This window comes from Megalops cyprinoides, chromosome 21 (genome assembly GCF_013368585.1).
Source record: "Megalops cyprinoides isolate fMegCyp1 chromosome 21, fMegCyp1.pri, whole genome shotgun sequence".
Classification (NCBI taxonomy): Eukaryota; Metazoa; Chordata; class Actinopteri; order Elopiformes; family Megalopidae; genus Megalops; species Megalops cyprinoides.
This window is the reverse complement of record NC_050603.1, coordinates 5,045,001-5,060,964: the sequence shown is the minus strand read 5'-3', so window position 1 is coordinate 5,060,964 and position 15,964 is coordinate 5,045,001. Positions and strand designations below refer to the sequence as shown.

Genomic DNA, 15,964 nt, shown 5'->3' with positions numbered 1-15,964 from the left:
GCGGGGAGCGAGCTCGTGTTGCAGTGTATTAATCCTTTCAAAAGGGAGTTACTGTCCTAGCAGTTACTGTGGCTGTCCCCATTAAACAGGGGAAATCTGTGTCTGAGAGGGCTGTGGATTCCTGCAGTCCTGTGCTGGAATCAGTACTGAGCCTGTTCCATCAACGCCAGGACCTGTTTGTCTCACCAACCCCCCCCCCCCCCCCCTTGTGTTACTGTCTGCACAGCACAGGGCAGTTACTTATCTTTCCGTATACAACGCACACGCATCTGTGATTGGCTCTGACACACAGCTTGGAGCATCCAGACCAATCAAAAGAGAGTGTGCACTGTTTGCTGACAGCATAGCAGCACAGCAAACTCTGACAGCCACTCACCACCATGCCTGAAACAAGCTTACTGAACAAGTGTTGCTTTTTTGTCATTTAGGGAACAAACTCTACCTGTAAAAGAACTACAAAATATAAAATCTTTTTTGAAAGTCAGAAATAGCAAGAACAAACAAAAAACATTTCTTTTGAATACAAGCTCCAGGAACAACTGAGTGGTTGAAGTAGTAGCACTAATAATAATCATATTAACCACAGTAATCATCATAATTATAAACATAATAATCATAACCATATCTTTTAAGTTCATTTGATGTAGTAGTCGCATGCATAAAGAACATTATCGTTGTGCAGTTTACAATGTAAACACCAAAGCCATTACTTTCCTATTTCAAATAATTATTTATAAAACAATAAAAAAAAAAAATCAGTAAAAGAAAAAGAGTGAATAACCAATCAGTTAGTGTTATGAGTGTGATGCATGCTTTGGCTGCGTTGGGTGTCTGCAGGAGTATTGGCGGGGCTGTGGGGGTCGGCCTCCTGTTTTGGAGGGTGAGAGGGTTAGCTGTGAATGGGATGGCAGGGTCAGTGCTCTGGCTAATGGTGGTCCCAGTGGGCAGTGTTTGTTGTTGACCGGAACAACACAAGCATGGTGTTTCACGCTCTCTTCTCCCACCCAATCCCTGCCAAAAAGGGAGCCCCCAGCACCCTGCTAGCAAAAACAACATTTCTTCAACGCTGTTGCAATGTTGGAGTGATGCAGTTATGTTACAGCCTTGTTTCAAAGATAACACACGTTAGCTGGGTGGTGGCTGTTCCCTGAAGGCCCCTTTCAGCATTGCATGGGAGCAGTAGAACTGGGGGGCAGGGGGTGTCCTGAGCAGAAAAAAAAAAACAAGCCATGGTGTTTGTGGATCATTGGCGGAGCCGAAATTCCTGCTCATCCTTGTGGCGGGTTGGTCTTTCACAGACACATGCACAGCTTCCACAGACATGCTCTGTAGCTGGAGATCTTTCACAAATTTCATCTCATGCATTCGCTATATCTACACCACTGTCTGTTATTTCTCCCCCCTGTTTCCAAGGTAATAAGGGGACCAGATGTGTTGTGGATATTGTAAACAAGAAAGAGTTGATAAGAGGTGACCATCATACCGGGTGCTGCTGAGTCTGTTGCCATGACAGCCTCAGAGTCCTTTGTCTGTAAACGTTGTGCGTGTTGAAGTTCTGAAGTTGCTGCCAGTGTAACGTAATTCACTGCAGTGGTTAGTGATCAAAAGCAGAGATGCTTCAGGCAGTGCCAGGGTTTCCCCAGAAGGGATGGGTGTATGAAACAAAACAGTGAATCCATGAAGGAACGCGACCAAAAGACATTTCTGTTGAAGTTTGGATTCTGCGTCTAGGACCTTGTCAAAGGGCTCACTGGGAATGGGAATGTTCTTCTTTCAGCATCAGAGTCAGCTGAGTCTCTTAGTGACAGTTAGAAGACTAGAAATAATGATTTTATCTGAAAAAAAAAAAAATCCCCCATTTTCTACTGTTCCCTCTCAAAAAGGAACATTCTAGAACAGAGCTGATTTTGCTTTCTTTCTTCCCTTTCAAGAGTAGGTTCCAACTTCAAAGCTTATGCATTCAGTGGAAAGAAAAGTTGTTCCTCAGGATCTCCCCCGTTTTTATTGGTTGTGCCATTTTGGGACACTTTTTTGTGTGTGGTTTATTGGAAATGGTTGAACAGGCCATCTAACTGTAGCAGTTCACCTTTGTGGAAATGCAGAGATCCTAAGAGCTTAACCCAAAAGCCCTCAGATGCAGTGACTTGGTGTCCTCTCCGGTTGCTTGCATGGCCCTGCAAGAGCTTGGCCCTGCTACAGCTTTCAGAGCATTGGTCTCTAAATTATAAACACAGTTCTGAAGAAGACAGGAAATCAGGAAATGGCGGAAAAAAAATAGGCCTCCAACAGCTGTACACCAGCGTAGACTCACAGGTTAGTGCTGAGGTCCACTGTGGGTCAGTGTACAGAGAGAGTTCCACCAAAGCACTGCCAGCAACAGTCAACCCTTGGCCAAAGAGAAGACCACATTTCCCAGAGGCCCTTGCAAAGGTCAAAGGTCCTGGAGTGATGCCAGTCATTCTTCACCAGCATAGGTGCGTCCCAAGTATTCGTGTGTCCCCCCCTGTCAAAAACCTTATGCGTTTTGACAGCGGCTGGCTGTGGTGGATGCTGGTAAGAGTCGTTTTGTTCGTCCCGTTATGTTGTTGGGGGAAAGGGTTATCTCATCGAGGAAGTCCTCAGATCTCACGAGCAGACAAGACTGTCCTACCCTTTGCTCCTTTTTTTTTCAGTGCAGACCAGTCTTTAAACAAGACTGATAATGTTTAACATTAGCAAAATAAATAGAACAGGATCTATAGTCTAACTTTTTTTTAAAGGCAAGCTAAAAATAGCACTTTTTATGTTTTAAGAAGGGTTGCAAGTAGAACGTGCAGAATGCGCCACATACAAATATGAACACAATGATATCTATATACTTATCTATATATTTATAAGCTCTTCTCTCTGAAATCAGTTTTGCGCTACAGTACTTCACATAACCATACATAAGTGCATTTAGGAACGTGACCAGTGAAAGCTGACTGATTTGGCTGTCTGGGTAGTACTGCCCCTCAATAGCTCTCTGTACCTCTTGTAAATTCATGTTATGTGTTTTATACTTCTTCTTTTTTTTTTTGCATTTCATTGAAGTCATTGACTCTGCTACATATCCATACTTTATTATTGAGAATAGCAATTATATTTAATAGTAATCATAATAATAACAACAATAATAATAATTGCTTTGGTTTTAAAAAATAAAGTTTTTTTTTCTTTCAGGTTTGGCATAGACAGATTATCAATGTTTAAATGATCTGGAATGAGAGGTACCTAGGAACGCTATGGTCAAGCGTGAATACGTTTCTGTCCCAGAAATTTCCGTTTGTATTCAAGCACAGAAAACCAAAGTCAAGTGGTTTCCTGGTTACGGGGAGTGAGGGACTGGAGGGAAGTAAAGTGAATGCTACATCTTTGTTAAAAAGATATTTAAAAATAATAACGATTATAATAATAAAATAAATCGCTGGAACATTCTTTTTTACGCTCATGAACACATCAGTCAGATTGGCTGGCTTGTTGTGTCAGTAAATTTTAGGGTAAACGCTCAGCTTAGTGTGAACAATGCTGTGATTACACCAGACCGACAGACAGACAGATGGCCAGCCCCTTTCTTCCCTGCTCTCCCCCACAATTCCTGCTTCTCTGACCATTTTAACTTGATGGCAAAAGAAAGAGAATTGCCTAGAATGCTCACACATCTCAGTTCACATAATGTGTTTTTTTCCTGTGGTGTCATTCCACCCCCACCTTATTGGGGGTGGAATGTACATAAATGTGTATATTTATGTACATAAATGTGTGCTGTATAAATACTCATATTGTACAAGCATACTGCACATATTTAAGAGAACCCTGTCAAGTCTGAAAAGACATTAATAGAGAAAATTGTGGGTAGTTCTTGCTCATGCTGTCAACCTGTCTGTCTGTCTTTCTCTTGGTGCGCGTGTGTGTGTGTGTGTGTGTGTGTGAGACATAGTAAGACAAAGAGAGCTGGCGCATGTGTGTTTCAGCTACTGTCCTATAATCAAATCATCTTTAGAGACAGAAGACTCTGTGTCTGCCTGATACTGTTCTCCCTCTGTCTTTCTCTGTCTCTCTCACTATTTCAGTATTTGTGTGCACATTCTGCCATGAGTGGCAGAGATGTGGTGTGCGTGTGTGTGTGTGTGTGTGTGTGTGTGTGTGGAGGGGTCTGTACAGATTTTGTCTGGTCTGGTCCGGCCAGTGGGGGGGTCAGCTGGATTTAGGAGCAGGAGGGGCTGGTGGCACTCTCGAGAGAGGACTGGGACAGCCGGCGGGCCAGGGGGCCGATGGTGGGGTCGGCCAGAGAGGACGTGGGGAAGAGCTTGTACCAGCCACTGACCGTGGACGACAGGTCCAGCTCATCCAACAGGATCTGTGCCATTCCCATGAAGCACTTGTGGTCCATGCGCCCATAGTCACCCCAAACTATCACCTATCGGAGCAGGGGAACAAGGAGGGGAGGGAAAAAAGAAGAGAAAGATAAGGGAGAGCATCATGGTATTAGCAGGCAGATGGGGAGAGAAAGGAGACAGAGGCAGAGAGGGAAGAGGGGGCAACAGACATAGAAAGACAGCCATGGTCCGTAAGGAATGAAACGGTCAGTTAATTGTTTCACAGAAGGAGTTTTCCTTTGATTGTGATCGTTTTTTGTAATTATCGGATTCTTCAGGATTATCTGATTGTTATATTGACTGTTAGATTGAATGAGTGATTGGCTGATTGATTGATTGATTGATGATCTCACCTGTAGCACCTTCCCCTGTGGGCTCTCGTCGAACAGCAGCGCTTGCTGGTATACAGGATCCAGAGTCTTCTTCACCACTTTGGTCTTCTTCTTCGCCAGACACGCCCCATTCTCCAGCACGTACACCTTCACGTATGCCGCTGCCAGGGGTAGCAAAGGAGGGGAATGTGATTGGTGGAAAACAAGTCATGTTCTCCAGCAAAGGGATGTGATTGGCTGACAGGACTGGCCTGGGAAAGGGGCCATTATTACATTAGACAGAGAACGAGGTCATAGTGTACCTGGGAGGTTTTTCGACCCTGGTTTGGGGGTGAGTCCTCTCGCCTGGATGATCTCCACCTCCAGCTGTCCACCCCTGTCCACCACGCCCACATGGACATCCCCTGTGTAAAAAGGGATACGCTCACTGAATCGGGCTTCGAGGAGCAATGGGAACACGCCCAAATCAATAAACACTCAACCACACCAGGCTCAGACAGTCAGTGTGCAACAGCAAACATCAGATCTGCCATGTCCCAAAAGGCACATTGATTTCTACATACCAAATATATTCCAAATAGCATAGATATAGGAGCAATACATTTGTTTTTTTGTATTTTCTTTATGCTTTTCCTATTTTTCATCCACTCTGGAATGGCTGATTGTACTACTACATGTGTGGTTGTTTGCACAGCCCCTATGCACCATCAGGGGTGCTGAAGTGCCATGAACGCAGTCCTCACACTAACATGCAGCCAATGGCTGTTATTCACACTACATGTCCCATAGTGCACCACAGCGAAGCGAATGCTGATTGGAGGACAGGCACATCTGTGCTGATGTCACGCAAGCAACACAAAGGCACCTGATGGCTGTCAGAATCAGGTGAGTGAAACCCCCCCGCCCCCCCACCCCGGCCATAGCAGGGCGATGCGGAATATGCCACAACACTATGGACTCCCATTCATTGTCAGTGAATGACATACTGTAGCACAGACTATAACCCGGGTCTGAGCTATAGGACCAAGTGGAACAAGCTCAGTCACTCAGGATCCTATTAGCAGCAATTTTCTGTCATTACCATGTTACTGTTATTTGAAAGGAAGCTTCACTTTGGAATCAAGATAATCTTTTTCACAAAAAAATAGAACATGTGTAATTTTACTGGCTTGACATGCCAATACTCTCATTATTTTGTTGATCAGGATCCTTGAATAACTGCCTTGAAAAAATATCCACTTTTGAGCCAGCTTTGCAAAGGTGGAAACCCAGTGCTGCAGTTCCAGTATTCAACTGCAGGTGATGCTAGAGAGCTGCACAGCATTTTCCTGCACATGAAAGGCATATCGAGGAAACTGCTTTTCTTGGTCTTCCTTGATGTGATATTCCCTATTTATTCCTTTCTTCCCCGCAGACCAACCCAAGCACATTTCTGATTGAGCTGATGGTCGTTTTATGGTTTTAGCCATCCGATAATGGGTGGGGGCTATAGTGTGATGTCAATCACTGTGAACCAATCTCTATGAACCGATAGAAATACTTTGCTATCCATAGGAAAAAGATCCAATTACAATCCCTGATAATACGTAATAGCCCTACGCATTTTGAGGTCCACCAATGTCATCCCACCCCGACCCGAGGGGAATCTTGTGACTTACCCATTGGGGGCGTGGCTAAGGTCTGCCGGCCCACAATCTGGGCGGGGCCTAAGCCATCCAGGAAGTCACTGAACTGGCTCTCCGGCCCCAGGCGTGTGGTGGGGAAAATGAATCTGTGACAGGAGACAAGAGGGGGACATGTGATGTCACACAGCAGAGAGAGGCTGGCAGTGTAAAGCAGAGGGTAAAGATTAACAGCACAATACCATTTGAGAGCGGCAGTGTAGCATAGCGGTAAGGAGCAGGCCTGCTAACCGAAAGGTTGCTGGTTCAGTTCTCTGCTGGGGCACTGCTGTTGTAACCTTGGGCAAGGTACTTAACCCACAATTGCCTCAGTAAATACCCAGCTGTACAAATGGATAACACGTAAAAACTGCAACCTATGTAAGTTTCTCTGGAAAAGAGTGTCTGCTAAATAACAATAATGTAATGTAAAATTAAGGGAAAATATAATGGAATGTAATGTTTCTCAGTGAAGCAGGGTATAGTGGTACAGTACTAAGACCTTGCTGAGTATCACACCCTCCTCCGAATTCCAATGGAGACCCGGGTCTTCTGGCAGAGCGTACTCTCGAGTACAGAGTGGAACTTTGATTTTATCCAGTTTCTCTGCACAGCTGTTATATGGTGTACATGTGTGCTTCACACCGCTGCTATACATAGTGATTATACAATGTTGCACAAAGTGTTCAATGTTTTCACACTGGACAAAGTGTACTTTATGAAGCATTTCACAGGGCGATTGTTATATAAATAATGATAGTGTTGTGTTGTAATATAGTGTTGTGTCAGTGATCAGTGTGGTATATTTAGCGTGGTCAATGAGTGTTAATGGTCTTGATGAGTGGTAATGCTCTTAGTGATATACACAGAGCTTCCAAAGATTATTTGGTTCAGCAGAGTTTATACAGCTGAAATGTCTCATGTAGCACTCAATGTTCTGTTGGTCCATATTAATGTGCTATATTTAACAGTCTATTTACACTGCTGTGCTTTATGTGTTACATTTAGACCTGTATTTGCAGTGCTGTGCTATACAGTATGCTATATTTAGTACTGTCTTTACAGTTCTGTGCTTTACAATGTGCTATACTTAGTACTGTATTCAGAGTGTAGTGTTGTGTAATATGATATAATCAGTGCTGTGTTTAAAATGCAGTATAACGTGCTATATTTAGTACTGTACTTACAGTGCAGTGCAGTATAATATGCTGTACTTAGTACTGTATTTACAGTTCTGTGCTATGTAATGTGTTATAGTTGTATTTACAACACAGTGCTATATAATGTTCTGTGCCATATAATGTTTAGTAGGGTACGTACAGTTCTGTGCTGTATAATATGTTGTGTATAGTAGGGTACGTACAGTTCTGTGCTGTATAATATGTTGTATTTAGTAGGGTACGTACAGTTCTGTGCTGTATAATATGTTGTATTTAATAGGGTACATACAGTTCTGTGCTGTGTAACGTGCTGTACTCTGTACTGTCCGTGTGTGAGACTTACGTTCCGTCAGAGCTGTTGCTGTTGGTGCTTCCATCAGTCGACTCCCGGCTGCCCTGCCGCGTCACCCGATTCCTCATCTCCACGGCGATGCCCGTCTCCGTGCTCCGCCTGATGGTGCTCCGCAGCTTCTTCGTCCCGCCGTCTGCCCCACACACACACACACAGACACACACACACACACACAGACACACACACACACACACACACAGACACACACAGACACACACACACAGACACACACAGACACACACACACACACACACACACACACACACAGACACACACACACACACACACACAGACACAGACACACACACACACACGCACACACAGACACACACACACACACGCAGACACACACATACACAGACACACATGCGCGCATCAATCACACACACGCACATGCACACACACACGCACACACAATAAAAAGGATACAAAAGAGAGAAATAAAACTCAAAGTTAAGTCTCTGTGTAACAGGGATCTAGATTAATCTGTCCTTGGCCTTCCTCATATGTTACCTATGTACAACATTAACATGGAGTTTTCATACAATACACAATAAGCTATAATGAAAGGAGAAAATTACCACTGAGGGACCACAGTGCATTTATAAGCAAAATATTCACTTATTCATGGCTACATTTTTCTGTTTGGCTGACACACTTTTGCAGGCAAAGCAATCTGAGACACACACAACAGGGCTGTGTAACAATAATAGAAGATTCTACAGAGGAGCTCAGTCCTCCTGATCAGACCAAAAATGGACAGTCGTCTGAGGGAAAACATCCCCTCAACTCTGATACAGAGCATAAATAAAAATGCACACAAAAATCCCAGCCAGCAGCCAGCTCATCATCTAAACATTGTGGATCGATTGTGTCTGCCGCTTGGCCACTTGGCACTCATTTACTGAACAGCAATCCGTGTGCAGCACACACACATTTGGAGAGACACGTGCACGCATACCACATGCTCTCTCTCTCAGACACACACACACACACACACACACTACAGCAATGCACGCATTCACATACATTAAGGGCGGTAAAGCGCACACATTCACACAAGTAAAGCCAGCCAACAGCAAGCCCTCCCTCCACCGTAGTCTCACAAGCCCCCCGTTTCTGCTGAGCTAGCCCTTATATCACACACAAACACACAGACGCTTTGCCAGCACAGTGAGGGAACGATATCAGCCGGTCTCAAGTTATGAGTAAACATGACAAATTTATGGTAAACAGTGTACATCATACCTTTGGTCACTATATTTTTCAAGAGGCTGTCTAGCCGGCTCCAATAGCTGTAGCACGGCTATGAACTAACAGACTATTAGGACCTAAACATCACCTTTTATACTGTAAATTAAAATATTTTAATGCTGTTCCTACTAATACAATACGTAAATCTGAATACTATAGACCTCATTAACCAAAAATATTGCAGTATAAAATCACATGCTGCATATGAAAGCTGATGTCACTAATACATAATGTGTACAGTATAGTACATTATTACAGTATACTGTAGTACCATAGATGATACGTTTTTTTTTGCATGCATATAAATAATACATTACCCATATTTCTGATTTAAAATTTTAACATGTATACATTCTTTTTTACAGATATGCCCACTGCATGGGCTGTGTGTCTGTGCTGATGGAAGCATTGCATTGTGGGAGTTTGTCTGTTTGGCACACTACTGGCCGCCCTGGTGGTGGTGGGGGGGGGGGGGGGGGGGGGGGGGGGGGGGAAGCTTTGCTGACGCTGGGGGAAAATGCCTCGAGCTAACCTCAGGAAGAGCTTTTCACACATGAGCCGAAAGATGACATCCTGGAGGTGATGTAGAGCATATCCTAAGAGGGATGCATGGCTACATAATCACCTTGTGGATTAGCCAACTCTAATGCCCTGAGCTGGCTAGCTGGCAGCCACTCAGAGGAACACAGGGTAGTGGGGGCTTAGGGGAAAGGCAGAAGACACAAGGTGGACTGTGGATGCAGGGTGTTTTCAAAGTAAAAACAAACATACGTTCAACGGCATACATTAACCACACATAGCTGCATTAAAATTAACGGTGTCTGCAACCCGCTTAGGGTCTTTAAGCTGTCAGAGGCCTGCACAAGTAGGAAACAGAGTATTACCAGAAAGGACCCACTTCCTCCAATTCACCTCCAGCAAAGGCTGCGAGCTGCCCAGGCTCCACTAACATCATCAGCACTTTTTAAACATTAACAATGAATAAGAATTTGTACGCTTTTCATAAGTCAAAAATCACCTTTCAGAGTTGAGTTGTTTTTTTTTTTTTTTTTTCCTCAGTCTCCAAAAATGTTTTATGCTGATGTATTTTGAGCTGGTATCTCAAATTTTATTTTCTGGGAAATTTCTCCCCTTCGCCAATTAGCCAAACACACAGAAACCTGAGAACAGGCTGCGCGCAGGTATTGCCGATCGCACCGAGCAGATTTACCTTGCCGTACAAGAGCCAATAAAAAGCCTGCTATGCGAGAGGGGAAAGGTACTCCTTTAAGTGCACCAAAAACCTGTTATTTTCCACTTAAAAGCCACTCCAGGATGAGTGGGAGGGAAACCCTGCGGTTTGTGTTGGAAAGCCGGAGAGGTTGCGAGCGGGCCGGAGGCAGAGCCACGGCTCTCCTGGCCGCCCTCAGGCGAAGCGGCGGCGCGTTATGCGTATGCAGCGCACGCGAGCCCCGGGGTGCGATCCGGCAGGGGCGTGGCTGCGCGCTGTGCGCTCGCATTAATAAAGTGCCCACCACTCCATTCAGGGAGGCGCATTGATTCGGCACACAGGGGTTTGCGCAGCGTAAAGCTCTCTGCTCCTCTCCCCTCCCTCCACCCTCCCTCTCTCTCTCTCTCCTCTTCTCTCTTCCCTCTTCTCTCTCTCCCTCTCTCTTTCCTTCTCTTTTCCTGCCTCGCTCTCTCTCCCTCTCTCCATCTCTATCTCCCTCTCTCTTTCCTTCTCTCTCTCCCTCTCTCTCTCTCTTTATCTCTCTCTCTCTCTCCCTCTCTCCCTCCCTCTCTCGCTCTCTTTATCTCTCTCTTTTTCCCTCTCTCCCTCCCTCTCTCTCTCTTTGTCTCTCTCTCTCTTTCCCTCTCTCCCTCCCTGCCTCGCTCTCTCTCCCTCTCTTTCCCTCCCTCGTCTTTCTCTCTCTCTCTCATACACTGCAGCAAGCGCCTCACTTGCCTTCTTTGTGCTGTTGTTGCAGTGACACTGAGGAGGTACAAGGGAGTACTAGGGCCCGTGGGAGCACACGAGGGGTGCTCCCAAACCTTCAGATCTCCGTGGGGGATGTTCAGACAGCTGCCTCCTCACCCCCCTCCCTACCCTGTCCTCATCTCCCCTCCCCCCCGCGACTCTACTGGGAGGCACAGGTACAAACACCAGGGCCACAGGACCCTCTGTCCTCTGGGACGCTTTGATGAAATATTAAAGGATTCAGCATTGCAGGTGGTGGGGGTGTGTGTATGTGTGTGTGGGGGGGTGGTTAGCAGGGGGGCTCCAGGTGTAGTAAAAATGTCACCTTGTCTCTCACCTGCGGGGCTCTGACTCCACACGTGAGCGCTCACCCGCTGGTCTGATCGCTGCAGCTGCTCAGCGACCTCCCCATGTGACCGTCACCCTTCCCCACACCTGTCCCTCCCTGAGACTGAGGCAAGCTGGGTAAGGCACACACAGAGGCATGAGTATGTTACATGGAGGAGCGTAACACGACCGCACGCGTAACAATCACCCTGCGTTTCTTTCTTCACTGCTCCTCCCCTTTACGCAGCCCTGATTTAATATCGACAGCTGTACTTTAGGCTGAGGCAAGACGAATGAAATCCTCTGATACACTTTCATGCAGCCAATGGCTGTCTTTCACACTGGAGCGCACTACAGCAGAGCAGGTGCCCATTGGAGGATAGGTGCCACTCTGCTGATGTCATCTGTGCAACTCACAAGTACCTGATGAATTGCGTTCCTGGGAGCGATGAGATGGGGGAACCTGGCTAACTCACCCACCCCTATCCCTGGTTGAACAAAGCCGAGGCTTTCCACTGCTGTGGGCTCCTGGTCATCGCCAGCTGATGACACAGCTAGGATCAAACCTGGGCCGTAAAGATCAGCTTGCTCTCTAGGTGAGCTCCTTAACTGCAGAGCTATGACACAGCATTTCTGACTGGATGATCGAGTATTTCAGACAGTCGTGTATTTCAGAAAACTGTGCCAAGTGATAACCACTGTACCTAAGAGAATTTAAATCATTCTCAGAAGTAAGACGACCACCGGTGCCAAAAATCTAAGGTCGGTAAAAATATACACGTATTTTCCCTGGGACCTGCTGTTCAGTACATGAGCACTTTTCAAGGGAAGAACATTTTGTGCAATTACTGATATTTGAGGTAACATTTCTACATCATCCAAGTCGTGGCACCACTGAATCTTGCATTGGAAGTGGGATGTGGGCAACAGTGTGGGGTACTTGTTCAGGCCACAGACAGAGGAGTGCAGTGCTGAGTAGTGGTTTCTAATAGACCAGCCACCCTCATTGTGTTAGGGAAGTGTCTCTGTGAGTGGTATGAGGGCTCCTTCAGCAGAACATGGGCATCCAGCACCTGCCCTGCAAACCTAGCTGGATCCTAAAAAACAGCAGAAAGACTGAGGGTTGAATTCTGCCAAAGCGGCCCTGCTGCATTGACCAAAACTAGGCAATCATTACCTGAAGAGGCGTCTAGGTGACGTCTTAAGCAATGGGGAGGGAAAGGTGTTCTCGTGGCTAGCGCTTTGAATGTCATACCCCAGTGAACTTCAGCTGATGCTAATTCGTCGTTGGTGAGCATGAGAATTTTGCAAAAAGAGTACAAGTTTAGAAAAGCAGACAGGTTCCTGGAGGATCCGGTAACAGGAACAAGCAGAACTGAAGACTTCAGTCTCCCAGTGGGCAATAATATAAGTGTAAAGCTATGTTGTGTTTTTCTCAGTGCTCCCACTTGCTTGCCGCGGATCGGTTTTGGCTGCGTCTTTCTGGGCTAACCTTTTTTTTCTCAGGCATAAACATGGGCTTTAGTGCCAGGATAATCATTTGTTTCTGTGTGAGAAATGCCACACAAATAGGAGATGCATCACTGAGTCCAGGGTCCAGGAGAACAGAATCTCAGACACTGAGACAACAACCGGCAGACAGTTTAGATTACCTGTGTCTAAAAATAAGGCTGAGAAATCATTATCACCGAACAAGACAGGGGTAATGAGTAGCAGATATTTTCGGACATCTAGCTTGTGGGTGGTTTACTGATAGGAGGTTGTTCCCTGTAGGTGCACTTCATAAGTTTCGGGTTTATAGTACAACAAATCAAATTGAAGAAAGAATGGGTCAAAAATAGAAACGATGATGCAGACAGATTTTTACATGGTTTCTTAATGAAAGAAAAAAAAATTTATTTGACTCCCTTCCTCTGATGAAATGATTTGTGAATAAATATCTTCCAATAAAAAAACTTGCACAGCAGAATGTTGTAAAAAATAGTTTCCAACTGAGTCACGGAAGAACGTCTTTCTTATGCTAAGAAACCAGTTGTGAAAATTAACCTTATCCACCCCCATTTTAAGATAAACAATCTCTAAAAAAAATGTTTCCTGTTCTGAAAGCTGTGTCTTACAGCATCAAAGCGGGTGTGTCATTACACTCCACGACTCTGCTACATCTTTGCTAGTTTTTATGCCATATGGTTTCGCATGAGAATGCCTGGGTGTGAAACAAAGGCAGGATCTTAACATTTATTAAGAATGTACAAAGCATAAAACATAAAATGGCGATGGCTGTTGGGAGTGATATGCGAGGATTGTAGCTATAATTAAACCTCATGCCACTAGAAATCATGGTCAATGAAGGGGAATGTAAAATAGCGCCCCCCCCCAACTTCGTGCTGTTGGTCTAAGAATTCACTATTAAATACCATGCAGGAAGTGACCATTCACATCTCTGTTGTGATGTACAGAGGAGAAAGAGATCTCTTCTCAAGAATGCATGAATACCATTCACCACAACAAAGCAGTCTACTAGGATAGACACCACTTGATGTGTGTGTGTGCGCGTCTGTGTGTGCATCCCTGCACTTATGTCTGTGAGTATGAATGTCTGTGTGTGTGTGTGTGTGTGTGTGTGTGTGTGTCTGTGTCTGTGTCTGTGTGTGTGTGTGTGTGTGTGTGTGTGTGTGTGTGTGTGTGTGTGTGTGTGTGTGTGTGTGTGTGTGTGTGTGTGTGTGCGCGCGCGCGCGCGCGCGCGAGCCAGCGTGTGTGCATGTGTGCGCCTATGCGTGTGTATGCATGTGTTTCAAAGCCTTGTAGAAATAGGAAGAATAAATTTCATTCTGCGGCAAGCGTCCGTCTCTGAGGGGGTATTTCTGGAACTGTTTGCTCTCTGTCAATCACCAGCACCCTTGAAGCTGCCAGGAGTCAAGGATTCATTAGAATCCTCATTTCTCCAGGACCCGTTCCACAGCCTGGTGGATTGCCATGACGATGAGAATTACTGCCGAGGAGAGGAGCGGAGGGAGGGAGGGGGGAGGTGAGGGGGGAGGTGGGGGGGGGGGGGGGATTGGTAGCATGAACACAATAGACGACAGAGAGCGAGGGCGCTCTGGGTTTCTATTTTTAAGTCTGTAGTCAGGAATATCTCCATTGTGAGAGAGGAGGGGGGGGCAGAGGCACAGTGTGGTGAGCATCATGCAGAGAGAGGAGATGCTACCTGCGAGCCTGGCACAGCCTCTGGTTCCCCTGGTTACTGGGACAGGTACCACCAGCGGAGGGGTGGAGGTAGCCCCCCCCCAACCCCCCACCATCCCCATCCCCGCCCCCCCAGCTCTAACACCCTCTATCTTATCTAAACTAAACAACCCACACACACACAAACATTCAGCCACCCTCACCAACCCCGCCCATCTTTCTGTGCCCACAGACAGAGTCTTTCTCTGATTGTATTATTGTGAGGGGATCTTTCGGTAACTCCAAGCAGTAAACTGAAGCAGTATCTGATCCGCAGGGGACTGAACCTTCAAACTGTGAAACAAGCTTATAGGCTAAGAGATGGCATCACTGATGATCACCTCAGTACACACTGCCATTATTTCCTGGGCTTATTTAAACATACAGGCTGTACTCATACACCTTGTGTCGTAACAAAGTCTGTTATTATGCTGGATAATAAAGTTAAAGCTAATTAAGTCTGGAATTGACAGGTAAAATAAATCTTCTTTCCCAAGATAACTTTCCAGTCAACAAAAAATAACAATAAATTAACACATTTTTACAACTGGATAGCTTCCGTTATTAATATTGCTGTTATCGCCAAGGATAAATGTACATATGCAACAGAAGCACTGGTAAGAAAGCCCCCCTTCCCCTGCCTCTGACATACGCAAATATGAATACTGTATTTAACAGAAATTACTTTCTCTTTTATCTGCCACCCACCACTCTCCCAGATGCATGAAGTCACCTCTTTCAGAAGTCACCAGCAGGGGGAGTTGTACTGGGGCATTTCACGCCTCTCGCGATTCGAACCCTGACGCTCTGCAGCCCACCGCAGCCGCTTCATGCTTAGAGGAGCATCACAACACAAAGTGTTTATCTAGGGTTTCCTCAGTGAGCAATTAAGCTCACCTGTGCGAAGCTCTCTGTGATGACTAAGACAGGTGGGACTTGTTTTTCTTTTTTTGGCCATGCAGATTCACTGATCTTTATAGTACGAGGATTGGCTTATGCAGTGCGCTCAGTTAACAGGATGAGCCATCCAGAGGATTTAAAGATCAGTGAATTTGTGCAGCGTCTGCTCAGCATTGATCCAAAACAAAACCAAGCCTGTGGTTATGGGATTTTTTTTTTCTGGGAGTTTGAGAGAGTAAGGAAAACAGACAATCATTGCTGCCCCCTGGAACAGACCAATGTTTGTTAATTTGATTTTTTAAAGGTCTCCAGTTATTTTCCCCACTTATAACACTGTCTGATTCAATCAAGCCCACACACTTTCTATCGCTTTGGGGTTGCTGTTGTTTTTAGACTACTTAC

The 15,964-nt window shown here is 45.5% G+C and overlaps 1 protein-coding gene across 1 annotated transcript in view; it reads right to left on the bottom strand.

Annotated features, from left to right (window-relative positions):
• Positions 1 to 1,264: 1,264 nt before the first annotated feature.
• The window catches only part of rims3 (regulating synaptic membrane exocytosis 3), a 43,125-nt gene continuing 28,425 nt past the window's right edge, over positions 1,265 to 15,964 (bottom strand). The window contains exons 3-7 of the mRNA XM_036555517.1: positions 7,894 to 8,035; positions 6,388 to 6,500; positions 5,032 to 5,133; positions 4,751 to 4,890; positions 1,265 to 4,438 (exon numbers count right to left, since the gene is read on the bottom strand). Coding sequence (XP_036411410.1) covers positions 4,226 to 4,438; positions 4,751 to 4,890; positions 5,032 to 5,133; positions 6,388 to 6,500; positions 7,894 to 8,035 — 710 coding nt within the window. The 3' untranslated portion in view covers positions 1,265 to 4,225. The remainder of the gene's footprint in view (positions 4,439 to 4,750; positions 4,891 to 5,031; positions 5,134 to 6,387; positions 6,501 to 7,893; positions 8,036 to 15,964) is intronic.